The sequence below is a fragment of the Microtus ochrogaster genome, chromosome 2, assembly GCF_000317375.1.
Source record: "Microtus ochrogaster isolate Prairie Vole_2 chromosome 2, MicOch1.0, whole genome shotgun sequence".
NCBI lineage: Eukaryota > Metazoa > Chordata > Mammalia > Rodentia > Cricetidae > Microtus > Microtus ochrogaster.
In genome coordinates this window covers 16441551-16445100 of record NC_022010.1, presented here as the reverse complement: position 1 = coordinate 16445100, position 3550 = coordinate 16441551, and the positions used below count along the sequence as shown (strand labels likewise).

Sequence of the window (3550 nt, the reverse complement as noted above, 5' to 3'; positions counted from 1 at the left end):
CAGACATACACACAGACAGAATATTGTATACATAATAAATAAATAAATAAATGAATGAATGAATGAATGAATATTTAAAAAAAAGAAACTGACACTCATATATGTGTATACACATACACATGCATACACATTTAAGAATGAAATAAATCTTTTAAAAAAATTAAAAATAAAACAATCATTGTCTTGTTGTTAATGGGTTATCTAACAGGAAAATACAGTCATGGTCTATCTCAAGTGTAATATTTTCTCCAACAACTATAATTAAGGTAGAGCTGTCACTCAAATAGCCCAAAGTCAGCTTAATATTCCTAAATGTACACACAGTCAAAGGCAGTCTCTGAAATAAATGATTCTGCATTTATTTTAATGAAGAAATTTGGAGCCTGGCAAAAAAAAAAATCAGGTTCCAAATTGTGCAACTAGAGAACAAAAGGCAATCTAGACAGTGCTAAGGCCCTGCCCTGTAAAGATATAGGGATACAGCACAGTGGGTCAGTGCCTGTGTGCCTAATTAATATGCAGTAGCCACGGTCAATCCCAATAAAAAAAAATTAGGAGGGAAAGGAATTGGTGTTTCCATTTTGCGTTTTCTTACCTTTTTCATCTCTTCAGTCTTGTACACTGAACCTAAGACCTTCTGCATACCAAGAAAATGATGTACCACTGAGCTGTAGCCCTAGCTCCCTTCCTTTTGAGAAGGCTTATATTGAAGCTGGGCATGATGACACACACCTTTAATCCCAGCACTTGGGAGACAGAGGTAGGAGGATCTCTTGAGTTTGAAGCCAGCCTGGTCTAAAGAGTGAGTTCAAGCACAGACAAGGTTACACAGAGAAACCCTGTCTCAAAACAATAAAAAGAATACTTAAATGAAATGAACAATGATAGTTATTAAATGAATCTTTGTCCTTTCTTTGGAAATCTAATTTAATAATAAAACAAAAGACTTTAAATTTTCAAGCTAAGATAAAATTTAGTGACATATTTAGGTTTTTAAAGTTACCACTTAGTTTGTTGGGTATTGTCTGCTAGCTCGATCACTGGCTGATCCCTGACACAAAGTGAAGATGCAGTTAGTGTGGTGCTTCCATTACACTTAGCTGTGCTGTACCTCTCTGCAGACGAGACAGAAGTATTAAGCATTTTTCCTTCTTCTTACAGCATGTAAGTCAGCTTCAGAAACAAAGGTGGCATCTCACGCTGTCCGGCAGCCAGTTTTCCTTCGAAGCATGTCTGCTCCTTCTGACCTGGAAATGATTGGTAACGAAGACTTGGAATTTACTAGAGCAAATCAGAGGTAAACAGTTTTTGGCCAAGGCAAGATTCTAATGTTTAGAGCACACAGTGTTCAGACAGCCTCCCTGAGCATGGTTGTTTGCTCATTTATTACAGTTTTGTTTTCTGTAGACGTCGTCACGTGACCAGTCACCGCAGTAGCTCCTTTACACTCTTGCAGTCATTGGCCATTGAGGACAGCAGGGATAAGCCCACTTACAGCGTCCTTCTGGGGCAGCTCTTTGCTTTCATTGGTACCAACCCTGACCAAGCGGTAGGTCACAACATGCAAATGAATGGCTTTTGGCAGCTGGAACATACATGATTGTGAAAGTCAGTGCCATGTTCTTGTGCATCTCAGGTGTCCAGTAGCAGCTTCCTTTTGGCTGCACAGACAAGGTGGCGGCGGGGAAACACCCGGAAGCAGGCCCTGGTGCACATGCGGGAGTTGCTGACTGCTGCCGTGCGAGTTGGGGGAGTGACACACCTGGTTGGGCCAGTGACAATGGTCCTTCAGGGAGGACCCAGGTCAGTGGTTTCTCTTTAATTCACACTGTTCCATCCACCATGGGCCTCCTCCACCATTTGCTAATGTTGTCCCCTCCCCCCCCAAAAAATTTTCTCTGTGTTTCCCTGGCTGTGCTAGAACTCACTTTGTGGACCAGGCTGGTCTCAAATTCAGAGGTCTACCTGCCTCTGTCTCCTTAGTGCTGGGATTGAAGGTCTGAACCACCACTGCCCGACTGTTCTCAAATATTTATAGTGATATGTGATTTTGGAAAATATCTCAGGATACAAACAGAACATAAAGGTCTCTTTCACACTTTTCATCCCAAATTGCCCCTGTTCTTTTTGAGTTTGTTGTATCAACCATATACACATACACAGCTCCTTCGTTCTCTTTCTTTTTTTTTTTTTTTTTTTTGGCTCCCCGTCGGGGAATCGAACCCCGGTCTCCCGCGTGACAGGCCGTTCTCTTTCTTTAATTATACATGTGTCATGTTTTCACATAGATGAGTTTATGTTACGTGTTTGTTCTTCCCTATAATTGTGTTTGATTTTCTCAGTACATCTTGATTTTATCATGGTCTTTTCAGCCCATCCTTAGGGATCTGCTTTTTCATTGTTAAAAGCCCCACAATACTTTGGTTTTTATACTTAACTTGTGTCTACTAATGGACACATAGGATCATTATTTTCTTTTTTTTAAAAAAATATTTATTTATTTATTTATTTATTTATTATGTATACAATACTCTGACTGTGTGTATGCCTGCTGGCCAGAAGAGGGCACCAGACCTCATTACAGATGGTTGTGAGCCACCATGTGGTTGTTGGGAATTGAACTCAGGACCTTTGGAAGAGCAGGCAATGCTCTTAACCTCTGAGCCATCTCTCCAGCCCAGGATCATTATTTCCTTTTGTTTTGCATTAACTGCAGTGATGCAGTCTCCATGCTTTTATATACTTTAGTGATAATTTTTATTTGATCAATTTCTCAAATCATCATTATAGATTCTAACTCAGAAGGCTTTGGCATATGTTTGGGTAGTTTTTCGTGCTAGGGGTCTGAGGCCCTCAGCAGAACAGGAAAGGCTGGAGCTGCCACTGGGGCCTTGTGCCTTCTGGTGGTGTTTGATGCAATAGCCAGCAAACAGAGGGTCCATGACTGCTCAAGTGAATGTCTGGAGAAGGTTCTGTCAGCCAGAAAACCTCGTGCCTTTTTTTAAGAAACAGTGTTAGCATGGTAGAGGCTTAAAAGACTGGATGTTAGGTCTTGCTTCAGTCCATCGGGCCTCCCTGGTTGTTGTTCAGAGACCACCATGTTAGCAATCCCTGTGACAAAGCCTATGACTACATTTCCAGGGTGCCTGAAAGGAAATATTCAGACACCAGCCACCCCTATTCGATAATCATTTCCCCATTTTTGCACAGTCTTTAATATCACTTACTAAAATTTTGAAAATATGAAGAAGATTTCAAAGAATAACATTTTAACATACAATCTCATAGCATTTTAGTGTTTGTTCTTATTTACTTGTGGGTCTTCACTATGCTGCTTCCACAGCAGGGACTACATCATACTCAACAACCCTGTTCTGTGTGTGTGCTTGTGCGTGCGCGCGGGTGTGTATGCGTGGACATGCACGTGTACAGGCAGGTACACAAAAACCATGGTTTATGCCGGGCGGTGGTGGCGCACGCCTTTAATCCCAGCACTCGGGAGGCAGAGGCAGGTGGATCTCTGTGAGTTCGAGACCAGCCTGGTCTACAA

General features: G+C 41.5%; 1 protein-coding gene across 1 annotated transcript in view; it reads left to right on the top strand.

The window, feature by feature from the left end:
* Hectd4 (HECT domain E3 ubiquitin protein ligase 4) overlaps positions 1 to 3550 on the top strand; it is a 198724-nt gene that overhangs the window by 115398 nt on the left and 79776 nt on the right. Inside the window, exons 29-31 of the mRNA XM_013349655.2 lie at positions 1162 to 1297; positions 1408 to 1549; positions 1637 to 1803. Coding sequence (XP_013205109.1) covers positions 1162 to 1297; positions 1408 to 1549; positions 1637 to 1803 — 445 coding nt within the window. The remainder of the gene's footprint in view (positions 1 to 1161; positions 1298 to 1407; positions 1550 to 1636; positions 1804 to 3550) is intronic.